The sequence below is a fragment of the Drosophila willistoni genome (genome assembly GCF_018902025.1).
Source record: "Drosophila willistoni isolate 14030-0811.24 chromosome XL unlocalized genomic scaffold, UCI_dwil_1.1 Seg142, whole genome shotgun sequence".
Lineage (NCBI taxonomy): Eukaryota > Metazoa > Arthropoda > Insecta > Diptera > Drosophilidae > Drosophila > Drosophila willistoni.
The window spans coordinates 8157030-8178023 of record NW_025814053.1 but is presented as its reverse complement, the minus strand read 5'-3'; the positions used below and the strand labels follow the sequence as shown (position 1 = coordinate 8178023).

The following is a 20994-nucleotide window of genomic DNA, read 5'->3' as shown; positions in this document are numbered from 1 at the left end:
GTTGCAATTTTTTTAAATTTCAGTTTTTAGTTGCATGTTAATTAGCAGACTCAAAATTGTGCAACAACGGTCAATGCTATCGAGCAGACTCAAAAACGAGCAAAAACACTTTATCCCAGTATTTAAGCCAGTATTTCTCGTTGGCTCCCACTATTTGATGCAGTATTTTAACAGATGAAAAGAGATATGTTAAAAAGCAAAAGTCTGTTAAAGAGCGAAGTCTGTTTATTGTTTGTTTTTTTTTGTCGAAATATTAATAAACTATTATTAATAAAAAATAATAAAAATCGAACGCCAAGCGTACAGGTTTCACAACAAGAGCGGGATTATTTTCTTCTGTGAATTTGTATACGTGTGTGTTTTGTGTGTGTGTGTGTGTGTGCGAGTGTAAACAGAAGTGACGTTTGCAGCTATAAAAAAAGGCAAAAGAAAATAGAAAAAAGTTGAAGTTTGTTTCGCCTTCACTCCCCTCTTCCCATTTCTCGTTTAGTCTGTGTCCAAATTTTTTGTGTCAAAATTGGCAAATGCTTTTTGGCCAAAAACAATAAGCAGCCAGCCAACACACCCAAAAAAGAATTTCATGCATTTCCAATAAGAATTGAAGTTAATTTGTTGCTGCTGCTGCCGCTGCTGCAGCAGCAAAAGAGCGGCGAAGCACAGGCAGACGCAGGTGAGTTGTACAATATTTCGTCTTTTTTCTTCTATGATTTTTTTATTAGTTTCAGACAAGACAAACTTTCTTTTACGTTAGTATGTGTGTGTGTGTGTGCGTGTACATGAGTGACTGAATGTGTGTGTGTGAGGCAAGTTTGAACAAAAAAAAGAGTGATTTTTTAACAAATTAACGAACGCCGTTCATTTCTCTAATAAGAAAGAAAATCAAGCAGCAATATATATGTATATACATAAATATAACTTTAATTTTTTTCTTTGCTGCAATTTCTTCTTGTTGATGATGTTGCTGGCATTAATAAAATTAACTACGCTTGCTTGCTCTTAACAGCATTCATCAGTCATCTTTATTTTCATCATCATCATCATTCAAAGTTTCTCATTTTATATTCGCAATTTAGTTTTGCCGACCATGCCCTGCCCTTACTAATCATCCCACCACCCTCGCACCCTTCACTTCATGTCACCACCACCCCCACCAATTTTTTTCCTTCCCTTACTTGTCCTGTCAGCTGCTGTGTTGTTGTTGTAACCTTGTCTTTTACATCTCTCTCTTTCTCTCCCTCTCTCTGTCAAAAACTACCCACTTTTCACCTCTTCTTACTCACTCTCCTCGATGGCTCTGCCTTTCCAGATCTATCTATCTCGCTCTATCTATCTTTATTATTGTGTAGGTCTGCGCTTGCGCGTTGCCACTTTTGAGGGCAGACGACACCTTGCATATAGTGTTGCCATCTAGTTGTTCTCATTCCCATTCTAGTTGGAGTTTTTTTTTTAAGTTATTTATTTTTGTTCTGCCTACACACGCACACATATATTTAAATATGTACATACATATATGTACGTTTGTACGTACAGACAACAACCATTTACATAAATTGTTTGCGTTTTTTATATCATTGTTTTCATATGCTTTCATATTTAAATCAAAAGCTCATGGAGCAGAAAGTCATCATGTTAATTAGTATTAGCGGGCGAGGTGAGAGGACAAATGCCATCATCGGAAGGGGTTTGGCATTCAACAGAGGCAGAAAGAGAGAGAGAAATATATTGAGGCAACGTCACATGGACAATGAGACACGCGACAGATGATTAATCCTTTTAAAGTCGTTATGGACACGGTGTTAGGTTATTTTAACCATCCCTCTGTTAAAATACCCTAACAACCAACACTAATTTTTAGAAAGTATAAATATATTCTTAAATGAGGGTATCTTCAAGTCAATACGTGGCTTGTGGTTGAGCCCTATCCACAGGTCTGTGCCAGTTTCGCTTGCTCTAAGTAAATGTTTTGTCTTTTTGCTGGTTTTTCAATTATCTGTTCAAGTGTTTTGATGTTTTTTTTTTTATTTTCTTTTTGTTGTTTCTCACACAATATATGTATGTACATATGTATGTACATGTGTATTGTTTTGCTTTTTATTTGCATTATTTTATGATATTTGACGGCCTTCATAAAAAGCCGCAAAAATACGTTTGTATCTCCATACATTCATATGTATGTCAAAAATATATATACAAAAAACATGATCAAATTATAATATCCCCACGGCAACAGTGCTGCCAGATGTTTTGCTGATGTATAATTGCTAAATATATATATTTAATAATACATATATTTGCTTTATCGTGAAAGATTATTATACTTAAACATGTTCAATTTGGCTAAATTTCGCTCAAACACAGAACACAGCAGTAAATCAAACTGAAAAACATATAGACTTTTATATATTTTATTTTAAAGATAATAATTAAATCCGATTTATATAAAGTCTCAAAGTTTGTCCAATTGACAGAGCTCCTCTCAGGTATGGCTAAAATCGTTTGCTTATTCCCTCATATTTCCCGGTTCCCCAATCCTATGTATATTTGCATACCCTACCCTATTTTATTATGTTGTAGTTCAGTCACAACTCTTGTAATGTAAGAAAAAAACAAATCGGTTATATAAAATAATACAAAATATGAACAGACAATAGGATACTAATACACACATACATAAATACATATGTATGTATGTATCTATGTTTGGATGTACTTTCATTCATACAAAAATTTTGGTATGATGAGATGGCAATCTAAATCCAACTTCATCGTGTGCCAATTCCTTGTATCTCGAATCTCTTGCTACGTGTCGGAATGAATATGCTCTTTTGATTGTTGTTGCCGCCAACGCCGCCGCCGCCGCCGCCGCCGCCGCCGTCGACTCTGCCGCTACCTTTAACTATTGTTTTGCAATCGTTCAACACTCCAATTGCATTGCGATTTTGTGCCACATTTGTATACCCTATCCTACACTCGCGTCGTCTCGCCATGATAATCGAAATCATTTTTCTCTTTGCAAATTATCAGACAAAACGTTTCGTTCATTTATTTTTTGGCCCCTTTCGAATATTGCGGGTTAAATTTTAGATTATATAACTTTCCATAAGCTGGCTCACATTTTTTGGTCTTCATTTTGCATTTACTGTATTTACTTGTGTCTGTTTGTGTAGATTTTTGTTGTGTCTGTGTAATTTAAAGCGTTTTTTTACTTACTAAAATATAAATAAAAGCTTAATGTTTAAAAAATAAATGCCAGAGAGCAACAATTTAAAAACCGAGCAGTTGGCAAAGGAAATAAAGTCAAAGATACAGTGACATATGTTTTGATGGACTGTGATAGAAAAGGTTTGCAAATATTATGATGATGCTAGAAATATATATTAATTATTTAAAGTATTTTAAATAAGCACAAATCACAAGAGTGCCTCGATTCTAATTCTTCCATACCAAAACATAAAAAACAAAGTTAGATTCATAATTATACCGCAAAAACAGATATCGAGCGAAGCTCAGACATTAAAAAATTTCCATTTGGAATTTATACCTAATGGTAATAGTTCTTGCCAAAATTTTACGTCAATGGGCCTATGAGGGCTTGAGATTGAGATTGACTCAAAACAAGTTTCGATAAAAATATTAAATCAGGACCCATGAATTGTCAGGACACTCAAAAGCCTAGCTAGAGGACACTAGCTATGGTATATCTCTCTATTTTTTCTCTGTATTTGCTTTCTTCGAAATAAGAAATAAAATATTTTCGATTCTAGACTAGAAAAGGCTCTTAAGATCTACTTGACTTGAAAAAGATTTATTTGGCACCATGGAAAACTTTGAATATATTGAGTTTCATAATTTTCATTTTCCGATTGTATTTTTGTCTAGTTTTATTGAAAGTGTTGTAATTTCACGTGAGTGTGTGTGTTTAGCTCATTTCCACATATGTAGTTTGTAGTTGTAGTTTGTTCCGCCCCCTTACATATTTGTTATACATATCTCCACCCACCCACTTTTCCACTCTCTCGTTTTTCCGCTCTTGTCTGTCTGTTTGTCTATCTGCAATTTGGGGCGATAAAGTTTCATTGTTTTGTTTTGTTGTGTGTATTTTTTTTTCGTACTAAAAAAGAAACTTGAAATGAAAACAAAGCGTGCGTCGTGCTGATTGACCGAATCGACAAGCCGCCAGCCATAGCTATCGCATCTTGGTCTTGCGCGCTTCTCTCTACTCTTCTATTTTGTGTGTTTCAACTTTATCAATGCACACGGCCCTATCAGAGAGTGGAAACACACTCACACACACACACACAGTACACCAAATATGTATTCGAGGCGCACATCAAGTAATTGTGATTTCCTATTCGTCTTACTAATATGTAACTTGAAAATGCATTTACAGAATGTTTCTAAATGCATTTCACAATTAGGCAAAATTGTCTTTAATGTGTGTGTTTGTGTGTGTGGTGATGGGTGACGTCAATTAGTCGTGACTCACGCGTTCATCTCTCTCTCTCCCTCTCTGTACAGGAGGGCAAACAGTTTTTGATGGCTTAAATTACATTGTGTGTGCGAAACCATGCTAGCCAGTCCCAAAGACTGTCGACCAGTGGCCAATTTTTGTCTCCCAACGAGGCCCAATGGATGCCACACCCGAATAGATTTGCTCACTATGCACATTTTGAAAGATATATTCGGTTTGGTTTGAGACACCCGGTTAGTTCTTATGATCATCGTTTCAGTAAATATATGTTTAAAACACGTATCAAGTGGTTCAACCTTGCATTAGGGGAAGGGGGGCAGTGTGTGTCTTACGTGTGTGTGAGTCAAATCTTCAAAACGCGCGTGTAAATGATGCACTATTCATCTTGAACATAAGAAAGAATCAACAGAGAAAGTGCCACCAGCAGAGTGTGAGAGAGTGGTGGAGAAAAGTGAGGCGGAGGAGGAGGAGGGTAAACCACTGGGCAGTATTAGTAGCAGCAGGTTTCTGACTAATCCAAAAGCGGCTAGGAACCAACCGCACCATTCCAAACAACCAGATGGACGGCAATGCACACACACACACACACACACACAGAAATACACAAGCAACCAATGTGTATATATATTTTTTTTTGTTAAAAATAAGCACAAACCGCCAACCAAACACGAAAAAAAAACACAAAAAACAAAATCAAACCAAACCACATAACGTTATTTTAGGCCTGTTCCCGTTTTCGATTAATCCGTTTGTTGTTTATTTGTAAAAGAATTGAAAGATGTGTGTTATTGACTTTTAGAATAAAAATCCATGAATCTATCTATTGGAACTATATACCTAAATGTCACGGTAATATCGGATTAGTGGGAAATAAACCTTCAATGGCAATGCAAAGTTAATTGTGAATTAAACTTATTAAAATGGCATTTTGAGCCCATTTGCCAGTGTGTTTGTAATGAAACCATTAGGCAACTAACCAACCAACCAAACAACCAACCAAACAACCAACCTGCCATCCATCCCCAGTTGGCTTTGCTTTACCTTTTTTTGATACCACTTCATTTTTGAGTCTATTAGGAAAGAGAAAAATCTGTGCAATGAAAAAAATGAAAAAAATTCTAATACGTTTTCATATTGAAACGGTTACACATTGTTCTTAATAAAACTCTTGGACTTTGTTTCAAAATTATGTGATTATATATTATATATACTAAAATTTGCTTTGTCTAATATAGCCAACTTAGTTGTAGTTTAATGGGTAAAATGGCTTTGTATATAAATAGCGTGCGGGGCTGGCAAGAAAAACCTTTTATGAATGAATCAGACTGGAAATAGTGCATACTTTTGGATTTTATCTATGTGCATGCAACTTGTATATACATGCACAAACTGCATGTGTGTGTGTGTCTGTGGCAAAAGTATCTGCACTTGTAGACACTAAAATATACAAGTGTTGTTTGTGAAGATTCTTTTGACATTTGCTTAATTCCTGTTGAACCAAATCAAAATTCTATTCACTATGGGAAACATAATCCAATGTTTTCCACTTTAATATAAAATATAAAAGTTATTGTATATTAAAGACAACTGTTTTAGTGTTGGCGCGAAACATTGTTGGCAACCTTTTGTTTAAAAAACAAAACAAAAAGGTAACAAATAATCTCAAGGTAAGGTCATCAAAAACTGAACAGTTTTGCTCATGTTCTGTGGAGTATTTCTTTAGTATAGCCACTAGTATTAGCAAAGTTTAATTAAACAAAAATACATGCATACGATTTAAAACCAACAAGCAAAAGCAATTAAAACTCGAGTTTTACGTAAGTATTAAAACTCAAGTTTTTTAAGACAATTTGATATTCCTAGAAGAATATTAAAGCTACATTTTTTTACACCTAGCAAAATAGTCTTAGTTGGTTCTTATGCTTTAAAGTGTGTTTTGGTATTCGTATATGTAGAAGAATAGTTTTTTACCTATAAAAAAAGACTTATGCCAATTCAATATTTATTTATGCAGCGCCCATTAAGCCTAAAAGTAGGCAATTATTTTTCGGAACTTACCTTCCAGAGCTCTGTTAAGCGGCTGTTAATTTTAACAGATGTGAATTTGTTATCCACTTTTATGGAGGGAATTACCGACTAAGATGATTTCTATAAAGATTTTACACTTTAACTTCTGCAACACCAGGTCAGGACTGATAAACTTAACCCAAATTGGTTCTTAAATTGAAAACATTTACTCTTAGCTTAGTAACAATATTTTTTATAGATTAAAAGATAAACTTCAATCCTATGTCTTAACATTCGCAAAGAAAAAACTCGGGCACTAATCAAAGCCATAAATAATAGGATGAAATAGATAATTACGAATAAGCTTGCCCCTAAACACTTTATAAAAACAAATATCTCGATAAATATTTTGAATTTTTGTGCAAATGAATAATCAGTATTTATTTTTCATATAAAGAAAATAACTTTTAAAATCTACAACATTCAAACTGATCTCTGATGCAACTTTAGTTTGTTGGTTATATTTCATTTAGCCTTGGCTTTTATCGATTTATAACTGTTGCCTTTGCTTGCCAAGATTGTAAATATATTTCACTATCAATGATAATCTTTTATTATGCCTGGATTTCAGCATAATATGAAAGAACAAATAATACATGTATTTATCTACACAAATGTACATCTATATACATGCATATTTTCAAGTATGGAAAGCTCCATTCCCATTTATATTCCTATTCATATTTTCGTAAATAATCCGCTTTGACTAAACTAGTTAGCTTAAGACATTTATGAATTCCACTTGTGGACATCGTCCAAAGGCCCCTAGCACCAGCTGATACTTTCAGTATATATAGGTTATATATATAGCTAACGTTTCGACTGATAAAGATCAGGCAGCTTGCAACCGGATGGGCTGTAAATTGCCAAGCGTCGTTCGGGCCGGCTGGCTGACTGGCTGAATGGATGGTTGGTGGCCTAGTGATTACCTTTAAGAAACTCTATCGAAATTGTTATCGTAATCGCAATCAGTTAAAATCGCATCAGACGTAAGAATGAGTGTGAGGTAAAAACAGCTTTTTATTGTTTGTTTGTGTATCCGTGTCTGTGTGTGTGGTCTTAAAATATATAAAAATTAACAATAGGCAAACCAAAAGAATTAAATTCTTAACCTTAACTGATTAGAGTTCTGGTGGGATTCGATTTATTCGCCATTTGTGGTCATAACCTTGATCATGCCCGGAAATACCTCAGCCTGAATGGGTCCATAGTCCACTCGCTCACCATCGACCGTAAGAATGCCCTGGTTGCCACTCGGTTCAATGCGAAAAGCTTCCACGGCCACCACCTGTATGTAGGGATCATTATTGGTCTCGGGTAAATGAGTGCCACTGTTCATGCTGAGTAGAAAATTAAGTAACTGCGGTCGACCGACCCCCGCCCGTATAATGACCAAATAGATTAGGCCATCGTTGAGTCGTGAGTCGGGGGCAAAGAAGCAATCGGATGCCAAATGTGTTGTGTATGCTGCATGAACCATTACGAACTCCCCTTCCTCAGATATCCAACCATCTGCTGAAGGTAGAGGCAATTGTAGTCCCGGCATTGTGCCAGTGGGCACTAGTTCAGCGAACTCGGCATTGGCATCTTCGATCTTTTGGGCCACACTCAAACGGCTGCGATTCGAGCGAGTACTTTGTCCTCCCACCGAGTAGTAGGCAGTTCGTCGTGATACTGCCGAGTGCCAACTATCGGCATGCTGGCGATAAATTGATCGATTTAGGGACATAACATCGGAAAATTCATCGTCAACGGCATTCCTGGCGATCGTTTCATTATCAGCAGCAGCAGTAGCAGCATCATCATCATCATCGGGGATATCCTTAAATTCGGGCGAATTAATGGGCAGCGAGAGACGTTGCGATGCTAATCGATTGGATTCATCGATTTGTTGTTGTTGTGTTATCGGCGCCGATGTTTCCTCTCGTAACTCGACGTTTTGTGTCTTTGGTGGTGCTGGTGGCTCCGCTTCAGTTGATGATTTGGCTTCAGTTGACTTTCCCTCCGTTTTACCCAATTTATAATACAGTTTGCCCTTGTAACTTCTCAATGTGATTAATCGTCTGATGGCCCACAATGTAAACCGTTGGGCACCAATCGAACGCAAGCGTTCGCTTTCGATGTCGATATCAGCAATCAAGCCCCAGCCAACCGACAAAAACGAATACATCACGTAATGCTTGTCCCGCCGTGACAATTCCACACGAACCACATCCATGGGCGTAGATTTGCCGGCCACACAGGTAAGAGTAGCATGCAGAATGGGCTTTGGTTCGTACGGCTCATTGCAATGATGGGCCACACTCTTGGCCAGACCGTTGCCCGAACCGCACGGTATGATGCCCAGTGGCAATTCGCGACACACTCGCCGCCAATCCATGCGCTCCATCAGACCATTGAGCACCTCATAGAAGAGGCCATCGCCGGAGGCAACCACAATGCCGGAATAACGTTCAAGCAGATTTTTGTTGGTCCTCACAAATTCCTGAGCATAGTTCGGATGTGTTGTGATCTGCAAGTCGTATTGCGCCTCCGCTTCACGCAATAGTGGGGCCACCTGTTTCTGGAACAGTTCGCGTCCCTTGCCTGATCCCGACTTGGGATTGAGTAAGATTAGCAGCTGTTTCTCCCCACTATTCCCACTCCTTTGCAATTTATGCTGACGTATTGTATGATGCCAAAGTTCGGCTGTGCGCAAATTCTCGGCAAAGTCATTGCTTGAGCGAAAACGTAAAATGCGCAATGTCTGGACACGACGCAGTGGCTTCTCCTTCTTCAGGTACGCATAGATGTATAGAAAGGCGCTGTTATCCTTGCCCGTGCCTGCCGCTTGTGGCTGCTCATCCTCCGGTTCGGGTACATTGGCATTGGGATTCTTGCACGAGCTTAAACCGCCGCGGGCACGTTTCTTCAAACGTGAACCATAACGGGAACCGATAATATCATCAATACGTATTAACTGCTCATTAATGTGATCATCCTGTTCGGTCTGGCGACGCAAATAGACACCTTCCGGACATAGTTTCACCTGGATGCGTATGCTCTGTTTGCGTCGATTGTTTTCCACAAAGAAGATTTCGCTAAGCTCTTGCAAGGGTTGATCCTGTGACTGCGACTCTGACTGTGTTGCCTGTGTTGATTCCATATCCTTGCCAATGGGTTGGGGCACAACAGTTGGGACTGTAGCTTTACCTGTTGCCTGATTGCTACTTGTCGTACTGGCCGTCATAACGAACGAACGAACAAACAAACACACAACGCACACAAACTAATTCGACGTCGAATTCGAACTAGTTTTCGTTTCTCGTTTGCAAATTTTCCACGACCTTGTCTTTCTCTTTGATGTGTTACTTTTTTTTTTAACTTGTTGGTGTGCAAACAAAAAATTTAATAAATTCAAACAAAACAAAAAACCAAAAAAAAAAGCTAAAACAAGATTTAATGGGCGCCCACGGTCCGCAGTGTTTTTTTTTCGTATATATTTGTTTGTTTTTTTTCTTCCTCTTTTTTTATTGTGTCTTCTTTCTTTCTTTGGGGGGTTTCTCTCTCCTTTGTTATTGTTGTTGTTGTTCGTTATGGTTATTTATTTACTTTTATTGCAGTTAATTGTATTGCATGCGACTCGCTTGACTCGACATTTCGTACTGAGACGAGCGACCAGCTAAAGTGAACTAACCTTATTTTCAATCGAGATTTGACTGGCTGATACACACACACACACACACACCCACACATATGCACTTACACCGACGGCAAAAACACAATCGTGTGTTAGTGTCGAAATCTAATCAACACGTATCGTATCGATGATATATTATAGTCAGGCTCTTCATATCTTTGTCGGTCGTTTGGTCGGTTTGGTCTATTTCGTTAACTCTTTGACTGGTTAAATTCATTTTCGAAAATTTTCCTTGATTTTGCAAATTTTTTTTGTTACATATACATATGAATAATAAGGGGGGTGTATACACCTACATACACACACACACACACATCTACATATTGTGACTTTGAACTGAAACTGTTGTATAGTAGTCCAAAGGGAGAGGGTATACCTGGGAATTATCGTCACGGATGAGATGTTGCACAAACTGATATCCCGTGTAAAGTCAAATATTAACAAACGTATACATTTGAAATATATGTAGAGAGAGAGAGAGAGAGTAAAAATATATCAATTTAATATAATTAGACTTAAAAAATACACTTTAAAGTTTCAACATTATTAAATAAACAAATTCAATAAGGAAATTTCTTAAATATAAAAGTGTTGCAAAAAAGGGAAAAGAATAATGCACTCATAGGAATATCGTCTCTTCTATTAAAGTCGCCAAAATGTATGTAAAACAAGCAGAAAGATATGTATTTATATATATTTTTGTCACCATCAACAGTCGACTCGATCCATCCGTCTGTCCGTCCGTATATGCACTTTGATTTCGGACACTTTAAAAGCTAGAGCTACCAAATTTAGTATATAGACTCGTGTGGGATCGTACATAGATAGATAGATGGAGTTTATTTAAAGTTTTTAACACGCCCACATTTATTAGCATATTGATTTTTTGTTGTCCTATCTATCAATATACAGCATTACATTAAAATCGGACTGAAAATAGCCAATTTATGTGGGTGGGCCAAAAGGACGGAGTTCGTTACAAGCACTAATGGGCTTCTAGCAAGTGTGAGCAAAATAGCATATAAATATAATTTAATATAAACACATTTGGTTGTATAAATTTAAAACAGTTGTTTTACTTGATGCATGGTGCACTGAAATTGGAGAAACGACTTACTCACTTCATCTTGTAAGCACATATAGAATAATAAAATCATTTTGAAATATATAAAAAACATTTGACACATTAAAAAGTATAAAAACAATTTTTGTATATTCAATATTTCGCATAGAATACTCCCAATTTGTAAACGAGTTCTTCAATATTAAGGACTATTTCCGGTTTTTTGCTTTCGTTGTCAACTAAAATTTCTCTTTTAGTTTCATTATTAGACTTATTAATTCAAAAATGATTCGAAATTAAACCAATGTAAGTTTAAAAAGGCTTTGAACATCAAAACAGATTCAAATTTATATATTTTTTTGAAAACCCATTACAAACAAACGACCCATTGACAGGGTATTACGACAACTTAACATGAATTTGCAACTCAATTAAATTAGTGCTTTCCCTTTTCATCTTACTTGTTTGTCTTTTTCTCTCGCTCGCTCTTTCTGTCTTCATTCATGGGTTCCGTTTATTAATGGATAGCGGGTCCTAGGTACAAACCGACGACAGGTCATCCATCATGGATGGGTGGCTCAGATTTGGGTTTCCTACGTATGCGGCGATGTCTATCCGTCTGTACATGCGATTTTCGTGAATCACACAATTCCATGGTCGGTCGGAATAGATTCGTCGACATTATGTAGGTGTAAACGGCTCTCTATGGATGGCTGATGATGGTTATCCGAAAGTGTTTTCGTCAGCTATTATTATTATTGTTCATTTTGGTATTTTGTGACTTTTATTTTTACCCTACCTCCAAGCATATTGATGTGATAAGCTAACTTTTCGATTGAATTTTTCATTAAAAAGTGAATTGCGAAAAGACTGATTAAACAAGTTGGTGACAATGTTTAAAATTAATAATATAAATTGATATATACATACATACTCATATATATGTAGGTATATATATATATGTATTTATTTATATCGGTCAACGTCAATATATTATTACTAACAATTAGTTGTACATAAAGGCGTATTTGTTTTCTCTCTTTGAGTCACATTAAATGATGATGATTCAAATGTTTTACACGCATTCTAATGATATTTATTTGGCTAGAAACATGTGTATGTACATACTCATATGTGTGGGTGCCTACTTATCTCGACTCATTAGCCTTTAGTGGTGCTTAGTTAAGGTGAAGAACATTTGGCCCTCCTCATTTATCGCCGACAATGCGTATACGTACAAGAGGCACTCAAGTGGCACAGCGGGCGGCGCATTTTGCATTTTCGTTTTGCAAAACTTATTTTTCCTGACCTACCTACTCTTTCTTCCTTCGATTTGAAACTTATCAAACAACTCTCGTTCCCTTTTCGAAGCAAATTAATTAAATATTAAAGAGATCTCGCTCTCTCATACGTATCATAAAAATTAACTTGCATTATATATATATGTATAGATAGATAGTAGGTAGACAGCAATGATTGACAGAGAGACAAAGCTCCTCTCTCTCTTTCGCTTTCTCTTTCTCTCTCAGACAAATAGTAAATAGATTAGACAGACAGTTGTCTAATTGATAATAGCCCACATTGGGCGTATGTACATGGTCAACTTTTTTTGTGTTCCTGTTTATTGTATTTTGGCCAGAGAGGGGAGATGTCAGAATTTCTTGTTATTTTGTCCAATCACTAGTTATTCTGTCGATCAAACGAGTTTTTAAAAATTGCGGTTTCTGGGTCGTATTATAATTATGCGTTAACTGCTTAAAGACCACGCTAAGGCGTTGCATCTAATTAGATTTTCAAAAAATCAATTTTCGTCGTCTGAGCAAATTTTGCACGATTGAAAGCCGACAAACTGAGATTTCTAAGAAACAGCTCAATCGATTAACCCTCTGGAAACGAACAAATGAGAACAAATTAACCCAAATTAATTTCTCAATGATTAAAAAAAATGTCAGTAATAAGAAATAAATTGATCCTGAGTTTGAAATACCCTGAAATACTCTATGAAATAATTCATTTAAAAGTGTTTTCAAGAAAAATGTTTGAAAACCCTCTATCCTTGAGGTCTCCCAATTATAAGTGACCCCTAAATGATTGGTCAATTGACCAACTTTCTGGTTCTGTTTCCTTGAATCCGCACATTTCGTTAGCTAGACGCGTCCTTAGACAATCGAAATGCCTTGACACCATTTGTGAATGAATCTGATATTGATAAGTAATTTTGATGAATTATTGATGAAAGAGAAAAAGAGTCCACATTATCTTTTTATTTTTTTTTTTGTTTCGTTTGGGGGGTATTAACTATATATGTATGTATACATTGACAGGTTGAACTCGCTGTGCAAGAACAACAGTTAATGTTAAGCCGTTGGGGCTTTTGTTTTCGCTTTTATCCATGAATTTTAGTAGGGCGCACGAATAACAAATAATAACCGAGAACTCCGCCAGAACCAGGCGGGCAAACAACAGAACTCACACACCGGCAACTGGGTGTACTTACCTACCTACTCTCATTCACTCTTATTGACTTAACCATGTGGCACACACACACACACACACCCACACACACATACAACACTTTCCTATTATGCGGAAAGTGAGCAAACAAATTGTGGAAGTACAAGTTGTGAGTTCAGTATCAGTGAACGGGAAATGGAACAGAGTTAATCAGTCTGTGAAGCTCCAGTAACTGGGCTTAAGTTGTCTTCGTCTATATCGTTATCGTTACCATAAATGTGTCTAGTCGTTCTAATACATCTATACATCTTTGTCTCCCTTTTTTTTTTGCAGCGTGTTGCATTAATTAAGAAAATGAACATCTAAGACGCAGTGTTATGCTGAGGCAGCAACATCAAAATTTGCGGCATTCAGGCATGTGGCGGTGTTAAGACCAATTAGCAAAATTAAAACCAAGACCAACAACTCAAACACACATTCCAATATCAGCGAGTACAACAACAACAACAATAGACACTAGCGAATAAATTGGTGTACAAGAGAGAGACAAAGAGACAAACAACGAGAACGCCGTCGAGACAGAGGAGAGTGTGTGAAAAAGATTATTGCCAGGTGAGATCGTTTGTCAGCAATGACACTGATCACAACTGCCTCAACACCGGAGAGTAACACGAAAATGGAAGTTAAGGGCGTTCCAGGTGAAGAGAATCTGCCCACTTCTGAAATGGATCTACTAGCTAAACTGGAGGCGGCCAATAAGCTCATTGAGAGCGATGCCAAGAGTCTGAATTCGTTACATTCAACGCACAGTCGCAAGAATTCCGATACGAGTCAAATAAGTTTGACATCGAGTAAGTGTTTAACAAAGTAACGAGTATCGAGTAGTTTCATATTATTCTCTTCTCCACCACCCCCTTTCAACTAGGTGGCAACTCTGTTGCCGAGGAGGACATCTGGACCCAATGGGCCACCATATTAAATGACTGGGAAGGCGCTCTAAAGCGTAAAAATCCCTGCGTTCGCGAACTCGTACGACGCGGCATTCCCCATCATTTTCGTGCAATCGTCTGGCAACAATTGAGTGCGGCCGCCGATGCCGATAAGAAGCAATATGCCGAATATATCAAAGCCACATCGGCCTGCGAGAAGGTGATAAGGCGTGACATCGCTCGCACTTATCCCGAGGTTGATTTCTTCAAGGAGAAGGACGGACCTGGTCAGGAAGCTCTCTTCAATGTGATCAAAGCGTATTCGCTCCATGATCGCGAAGTGGGCTATTGTCAGGGCTCGGGTTTCATTGTGGGTTTACTACTCATGCAGATGCCCGAGGAGGAGGCATTCGCCGTGCTGGTTCAGATTATGCAGCAACATCGTATGCGTCACATGTTCAAGCCGTCGATGTCCGAGCTGGGGCTGTGCATGTATCAGCTGGAGAATTTGGTGCAAGAGCAAATACCCGATATGCATATACATTTCCAGCAGCAGGGCTTCCAGACGACCATGTACGCTTCCAGCTGGTTCCTAACCCTCTATACGACCACATTAAATGTGAATCTTAGTTGCCGAATCATGGATGTCTTTCTCAGCGAGGGCATGGAGTTCATTTTCAAAGTGGCATTGGCATTGCTACTCACTGGCAAGGAAACTCTGCTTTGCCTCGATATGGAGGCCATGCTCAAATTCTTCCAGAAAGAGCTACCCGGCCGGGTTGAGGCCGATCCAGAGGGCTTCTTTAATCTATCCTATTCCCTCAAGATCAATACGAAGCGCATGAAGAAAATGGAGAAAGAGTATCAAGACTTACGCAAAAAGGAGCAAGAGGAAATGGTCGAATTGCGGCGATTACGTCGCGAGAATTGCCTTCTAAAGCAACGCAATGAGCTGCTCGAAGCGGAAAGTGCAGAGCTGGCCGATCGTCTGGTACGTGGCCAAGTATCCCGAGCTGAGGAGGAAGAAACTAGGTAACCATTATTGGCGTCGTCCCATACTGAAAATGTATTTAATATTTTCTTTTCTCATCCAGCTATGCCATTCAAACTGAACTAATGCAATTGCGGCGCTCTTATTTGGAAGTATCACATCAATTGGAGAACGCCAATGAGGAGGTTCGTGGCCTGAGCTTGCGTCTGCAGGAGAATGTAAGTATCCACTGCTCCGACTACTTTCTACCACTTTAAGTGACAACTGTGACTAAACTCAAAACGAGAACAGAAAGAAAGAAAAACCCATTGCTAATCCAATTATTTATATTTCTTAAATCTTTTCCATCTTTTTTTTCTTATGGTTGTGGTGCGTCAATACACAAAAATGTTTTACTCTTACACTATATTATAATACATATCTAAACACTATATTACACACACACACACACACATAAAACGCATAAACAGAACGTTTCCATTGACAGCGTGAGTATTTTGCGAGTGGCTTTAAATGTTAAGCCACCAAATTGTTATTTTAGTTAGTTCCTCTCTCTCTTTCACTTCTTGCATGCTCTCTATCTGTCTGATCTAAGCTATTAAAGCTATAAAGCCTTTAAACTAATATTAAATGTTTTTCTTAGAAGTAGATTCTAATCTTAATCCTTCCTCTTCATTCTAATAGCATGTCAAATGCATTTTAATTGTGAAACGATTTTGAATTACAATTTGTTTATGCTCATCTCGCAGAATAACTCTCGCCAATCGTCAATCGATGAGCTGTGCATGAAAGAGGAGGCCTTAAAGCAACGAGATGAGATGGTCTCTTGCCTGCTGGAGGAGTTGGTCAAGGTGCGTCAATCGCTTGCCGAAAGCGAGGATCAGATACGAAATCTAAAGTCGAAAATCGAAGAGCTTGAGGAGGATAAGAAGACATTGCGTGAAACTACCCCAGATAATTCGGTGGCCCATCTGCAAGATGAGCTGATTGCAAGTAAATTGCGTGAAGCCGAAGCCTCCCTTTCCCTAAAGGATCTCAAGCAGCGGGTGCAAGAGCTGAGTACTCAATGGCAGCGGCAGTTGGCCGAGAATCAGCGTAACGAGAACGAACGTAGCACAGCGGCTGTTGATTCGACGCCCAAAAAACTGTTGACCAACTTCTTTGATAGCTCGAAATCGAATGAGCATACCCAGAAACTGGAGGAGGAACTCATGACGACACGAATTCGAGAAATGGAGACGCTAACCGAACTCAAGGAGTTGCGACTCAAGGTGATGGAGCTAGAGACCCAAGTGCAGGTCTCAACAAATCAATTGAGGCGACAAGATGAGGAGCACAAGAAACTGAAGGAGGAGCTCGAAATGGCGGTGACTCGCGAAAAGGAGTTGGCCAACAAAGCTCGCGAACAGCAACACAGGTGAGCAGTTATATAAAGGTTTAATGGGCTTTAACTCACACACCTTCTCCGCCCTACCACCTCTTTAGATACTCGGATCTGGAATCTCGCATGAAAGATGAACTGATGAATGTGAAAATTAAATTCACCGAACAGAGTCAGACAGTCGCTGAACTGAAACAGGAAATATCGCGACTGGAGACAAAGGCAAGTCGTCATCGTCATCATCATCATCTCGTTTTCCATTTAGTTATATTAATGTCTTTTCCGCATTTAGAACTCGGAAATGTTGGCCGAAGGCGAACTACGTGCCAATTTGGATGATTCGGATAAGGTACGTGACCTGCAGGACAGGCTGGCCGATATGAAGGCGGAGGTGAGTTTTAAATTTTACAAACTCTTTTTTTTTGTATTGTCATTGATCCAGCTTTTGTTCTTCCTTCCTCCCCCACACTTGGTGGATTATAATTTTCTTTAATTTTTTAAGTTATTTGTTTTCTAATTTATCTTGATTTTTTCCCTTCTTTTGGTTTATTTAAGTTGTTTTGGTTTTTCAATTAATATTACACTCTAAAACTAAGGATTGTTGATATTAATAAAAATAAAACTTTGGAGACGATTTTTTTTTTTTTGAATATGTCTCGAAGAGAAATGAAAATCATTTATAAAAATGCTCATATACCTTACATAAAGATTCCCATCAACTGAGAGCTAAATCTGTGACTTTTACATAGAGACGAAAAAGATTTTATAAGATCTTGAGTTATTTCTCAATTTCAAGAATTCACATTTATGAATACTTTTGAATATTCCCAAAAATAAATAGATTTTGCTTTACAAGTTGATAATCCTTGATTTATAACGTAATATCTCCAAAGTTAGACATTTATTCATACTTATATATCAACAATCCAACTTTATGTACATAACGCATACACTCAAGCACACACACACACTGAAACACACATCTACTAAACCCTATTAACCGTGCAACCGTGTAAATATTCACGACGAACCCTAAACACGCTTTTTGGGTGCACATCATCGCTAAGAGAATCGATTTCTTCTCTCTCCTTCCGCTATATATATATAATACACTTGAGATTTAGATTTATAGTTTATTATTATTTATGCTAATTGTGTTTTTAATTGCTAATAATTTTGTGTAAACCACCAAGCAAACATATATACTCATCATTTCATTTAATTTGATTTAAGTTTCCTCAGATTATAATAATCTCTTGTTGTCCTTTCTCATTTAAATTTCTTTCTCTCACCATGAATATGACCAAAAAACCAAAAAAAAAACAAAAAAATATATACGAAAATAGTATCCCACTCCAATAACCAGCCCCGACACTGAGCCGTGGAAATGGATAAGCTAAACTATTAAAAAAAGAAAAAACAAAAAATAAATTAAATGCTATACAACAATATTCGATCAACAAAACAAAATGTAGAGGCAAATAAACAAAAACAAAAAACAAAAAAAGGAAAAAACAATTCTCATCAAGCCAAATCAAATCGAAACTCAGTTATCATCTCTATATCTTTCTAATCTCAAATTACATACATAAAAAAAAAAACATAAAACAAAAAACTATACGATATTAGGCAAGCGAATTAACATCAGGTCTCTATATCTCAACTGCCAAACAATTAATAAACATTTCTAATTGTTTAATTCAAACTTTGTGCAATGTTGTAGTTAGTAGGAGGTACTTGTTATAATATTCTAATCAATAATGTAGAAACTATATTCCAACTATTGTTTGCTGCATTATGTATTTTGTCTGCCTGCGCTGATCCCTCACCCCTCTGATCTGTCGACCCCTAATTACCATTATCCCAATCTTAATCTAACTTGCATGAATTTCTTAAATCTTAAACTCATATATCTTAGAATGGATTCAATTTCCAAACTTCTTTTCTATATACTTATGTACAGGCAGTTCATTAAGTTGTCGCCTCAACATTTTGTTTACATATATTTTTGATCCTTTTTCAGTTGAAAGAGAATATTAATCAGAATATTAATAAGTTGCCAATCCTTAGAAAGTCCTTTCTGTTAATTAATCCTTTTTTATTTTTGAGCTTTATTTAAAATATTATAGTCTACATTTAATTTATAATGATAATCTAAAATCTAATCGTATATAATTGCCATGTAGATAGAGCAAAGCTCTGCGTTAGCAAATACACAAACCACTGGGAACAGTTTTTTTCATTTATTTGAAGATCATTATGGCAAGAAATGTGTTTCGATGTCGATTTAATAATTTCAATCATTCAAATGATGATTTATGATGCAATTTCAACAAAATATAATCTCTCAAACAGTAACAGTTTTCAAGGCAAAGGTCGATCTATAATGATAATGGTCAAGGTTAATGTTCAGGTGAATGACTTGAGTACATTAGAAGATATTTTTGAGCATTAAAAAGAGCATTTGAGTGTGAATCATAAAATATAGACGTTGATAATGCTTCCGAATATAGAAATTTCATTGGATAAGTTTTTGTTATTAGAAGATGGAACCCTTTTTTCTGTTTGTTTTTACTTATAGACAGATTTTTTCTAAGAAAATCTAATTGTCATCTGTGAAATTGATTATACATAGAAGCAAAGGTCATCTCTATATACATTTATTAAGTACCTACTACTTGCTCATTAGATTATGCTCTAATCGTATAAATTTGTTAGTTTTATGTCTAAATATGAAATTGTTATTGATTATTTAACATTTTTTTTAATGTACAGTGCATTGAAAATCTTTAAAAGAAATGCCGTGACGCATGTAGTAATAAAAACAACCACCTTTTTTTTCTTATTGATTTTTGAGTTCCTCTGTGTTTGTTTTCATTCATTGATTTATCTCTGGCACATCAAACTAATTGACAGGTGTCACTTTCATTGCCGGACGATGATGCGAAGCTTTCGCTTGCTTGTGTGCTACTATGTAGAAATAAACACAAACAAAAAATAACCAATGTTTACTGTTTTTAGTGCACGTTTTAGGCCTTAATCACACTATTTAACTATCTATCCCATTCTATATGTATGTCTACTAGAAGTTATGCACTTGTATCTGTATTGTGCCTGCTCATTTTGTTTTACATATTTGCATGATGAATGAATGAATGAATAAATCGATCTATTGATCGTTATACTAATTTCTTAAACTATTTCCCTAATCTAGTTGACGGCACTAAAGAGTCGCGGTAGATTTCCGGCCAACAATTTGCGAAGTTCATCGATTCAATCAATCGAATCGACCGAGATTGATTTCAGTGACCTCAATATGGTACGGCGTGGGAGTACGGATCTTTCAACATAACTACTAATCAATCTGCTCCCTACCCAAACCTATGTCCGGCACCTCTAGGCGAAGGCGTAGGCGGGGCAGGCAGGCGGCAACAACATCAACAACAACAACAAAACAGGCACAGCAAGTTCACACAGGTTTTACTTTTTCTATATTATGTCAAATCAAAAATATATATAATTATATATATATATATATATATGATACAAGTATGTAAAGTATGTAGCAAGTATGCCTGTGATCTATAGGAAAAGTCGGCAGCGACAAAGCAGATTAGAGGCAGGCAATATGTTTCGATCTGATCTGAACTAGTTTTGGATGCTTTGGCGCACAGGAAATAATTTGAAAAGTTTACATATATTTTTGTGTATTATATTATTTTAATACAATTTTACTTAAATGTTTCCCATTATTTTATTATTATTTAAGCTTAGTTTTTTTTTTTATTACATTTTTTTGTTTTAATATTAAGTTAATGAAGATTAATTAGAAGAAAAGTGAAAGAAAAACAGAGAAGTCACACTCATATTTATTTATTAAAATTGCATTGGTTAGAGAAATAGAAAAGATAATCACAAAACAAAAAATATGTTAACCACGATATAGATATATCTCTTTA

At 36.7% G+C, this 20994-nt stretch overlaps 2 protein-coding genes across 5 annotated transcripts; one reads left to right on the top strand and one right to left on the bottom strand.

Moving 5' to 3' along the window:
* The first annotated feature begins 247 nt into the window (after positions 1-247).
* On the top strand, positions 248-20914 carry LOC6644656 (ecotropic viral integration site 5 ortholog). 4 transcript variants are annotated; one of them, XM_002067305.4, is made up of 9 exons: positions 248-670; positions 14068-14585; positions 14660-15695; positions 15758-15872; positions 16125-16142; positions 16404-17071; positions 17140-17257; positions 17328-17426; positions 18382-18487. In XM_002067305.4, the coding sequence occupies exons 2-9, from the start codon at positions 14366-14368 to the stop codon at positions 18433-18435; spliced, it is 2328 nt and encodes a 775-aa protein (XP_002067341.1). In that variant the 5' UTR covers positions 248-670; positions 14068-14365; the 3' UTR covers positions 18436-18487. The 4 variants fall into 4 exon arrangements, with proteins under 4 accessions (XP_002067341.1, XP_023032846.1, XP_015033414.1 ...); XM_015177928.3 differs by lacking the exon at positions 18382-18487 and adding an exon at positions 20250-20914 and having other exon boundaries at positions 249-670; XM_023177078.2 differs by lacking the exon at positions 16125-16142.
* On the bottom strand, positions 7529-10038 carry LOC6644655 (sphingosine kinase 1). The gene has a single exon (XM_002067304.4). The coding sequence runs from the start codon at positions 9765-9767 to the stop codon at positions 7683-7685; it is 2085 nt and encodes a 694-aa protein (XP_002067340.1). The 5' UTR covers positions 9768-10038; the 3' UTR covers positions 7529-7682.
* Positions 20915-20994: the final 80 nt, after the last annotated feature.

What these genes read in the sequence shown, in the direction of transcription:
- LOC6644655 (XM_002067304.4), bottom strand. Translation starts at nt 9,767, where the DNA reads ATGACGGCCAGTACGACAAGTAGCAATCAGGCAACAGGTAAAGCTACA.
- LOC6644656 (XM_015177928.3), top strand. Translation starts at nt 14,366, where the DNA reads ATGACACTGATCACAACTGCCTCAACACCGGAGAGTAACACGAAAATG. An exon ending in GCTGAGGAGGAAGAAACTAG is followed by an intron (nt 15,696 to 15,757) that starts GTAACCATTATT and finishes TTTCTCATCCAG; the next exon opens with CTATGCCATTCAAACTGAAC. An exon ending in TGGCCGATATGAAGGCGGAG is followed by an intron (nt 17,427 to 20,249) that starts GTGAGTTTTAAA and finishes TCCCTAATCTAG; the next exon opens with TTGACGGCACTAAAGAGTCG.